At 40.4% G+C, this 1,814-nt stretch overlaps 1 protein-coding gene across 1 annotated transcript; it reads right to left on the bottom strand.

Annotated features, from left to right (window-relative positions):
* Positions 1–650: 650 nt before the first annotated feature.
* On the bottom strand, positions 651–1,199 carry LOC142504434 (uncharacterized). Its single transcript, XM_075617302.1, has one exon. The coding sequence runs from the start codon at positions 1,197–1,199 to the stop codon at positions 651–653; it is 549 nt and encodes a 182-aa protein (XP_075473417.1).
* Between the last annotated feature and the right edge of the window lie 615 nt (positions 1,200–1,814).

Here is a 1,814-nt window from a genome sequence, read left to right as displayed (position 1 = left end):
ATAAAAGAAAATAAATTAAATTTAACAGAACATGTAAAATACTAATTCAAGGATTGTTGTTGTATTGTGACCAAATATGTTCAACTAAGTCGGCACGAAGTTGGTGATGCACATGAGTGTCACGTATTTCGGAATTTGTTCGGAGATATTCATGAAATCCTCGGTTTGAGCCCTGGACGAGTTGTGCGGGTTCGTCACCTTCATCGTTGTACCAATTTGTCACTTGAACCCCCTCATCTTCGACAATCATGTTATGTAAAATAATGCATGCTAACATAATATATTTTAACTTTTTTCTGTACCAATGACGAGCTGGACCTCTGACAATTGCCCATCGAGCTTGGAGCACCCCAAATGCTCGTTCAACATCTTTTCTTGCAGACTCTTGTCTTTCCTTAAAAAGCCTCCTCTTTGGATCCTCCGAGCAAGGAAAAGCCTTAACGAAAGTGGCACATTCTGGATATATTCCATCTGTTAAATAATACCCCTTCGTATATTGAGTCTCGTTGACCATGAAATTAATCTCTGGTGCATTTCCTTGCAAGACGCTATTGAATATGAGAGATTCGTACAACACGTTAAGATCATTACGTGAACCGACGACACCAAAGAATGCATGCCATATCCACAAGTGTTGAGACGCGACCGCTTCAAGCACGATTGTCGGTGACCCATGGCCTCTTGTAAACTGGCCTTTCCAAGCAACTGGGCCAATTTTTCCATTCCCAATGCATGCAATCAAGACTTCCCAACATTCCAGGGAACCCGTGCCTTTCATCATGCATTTGAAGAAGACGTTGAACATCATCAGCATTTAGCCTTCTCAAATATCGATCACTAAATAGTTCAACCACATATCCGCAGAACTTGAAAAAACACTTGATGGCAGTTGATTCACCCATGCGTAGGTACTCGTCAAGATGGTCGGCCGGGACTCCATACGCCAATTGACGAATTGCAGCGGTGCATTTTTGTAGTGGTGACAAGCCTTTTCTTCTCGCAGCATCGTCCTTTTGCTGAAAATACGGTGAACGATCCTCAAGTGCATTCACTATTCGAAAGAATAACTCCCTTCGCATGAGAAATCGTCTTCGAAATATTTGATTTGGATACACCGGGTTTGTGGAGAAATAATCATTGAAGAGCCTCGCATGCCCGGCTTCACGATTTCTTTGGATGAACCTTCTTCTTCGTCGCATCACGTTATTACTTTGACATGATTCAACTATTTGTCGACTTTGGTGAAGTATCAATGACATTAGCTCTTTTCCCGGATCATAATCTTCGTCATCAACTTCAACTTGGACTTCGTTTTCACTTGTCGAGCTAGAGGTTGAACTACTGGAATATGGAGACGTTTTGGAGTAAACAAATTCAAGTGTATCTGTTTGCCAAATTGTATGTTTGTAGAATGAAGAATTGTATAGTACAAGTTGTCTATTTATATTGAAATTTGCAACGACTATATTCCAACGGCTACTTTGCAACGGTTATATTCACCAACGGATACTTTAAACCAATACATTAAATAAGTAACAACGTTTAGCGACGGTTTTTGAAAATCCGTCGCAAATAGCGACGGTTTTGAAAAAACCGTCGGCTAAATGTCAAATTTCTTTGGGCGTTAAAATAATTCAAAACAAGTGAGGCCCGCGTGTCAGCAAATCGGCGACGATTTCTATAAAGCAGTCGCTAATAGCGACGGGTTTTTCAAAAACCGTCGCTAAGTGTGCAATTTTTTAAAAAAAATAAAATGACACAGGTAGGTTCAGTTATATCCAGTATCGGTCCCGTCTCACATTAAACTCATTATA

This window comes from Primulina tabacum, chromosome 9, assembly GCF_025594145.1.
Source record: "Primulina tabacum isolate GXHZ01 chromosome 9, ASM2559414v2, whole genome shotgun sequence".
NCBI classification, from domain to species: Eukaryota; Viridiplantae; Streptophyta; class Magnoliopsida; order Lamiales; family Gesneriaceae; genus Primulina; species Primulina tabacum.
The sequence above is the reverse complement of the archived record's forward strand: the minus strand, read 5'-3'. Positions and strand labels throughout refer to the sequence as shown.

Coding starts and splice junctions, on each gene's coding strand:
- LOC142504434 (XM_075617302.1), bottom strand. CDS start 1,199: ATGCGACGAAGAAGAAGGTTCATCCAAAGAAATCGTGAAGCCGGGCAT.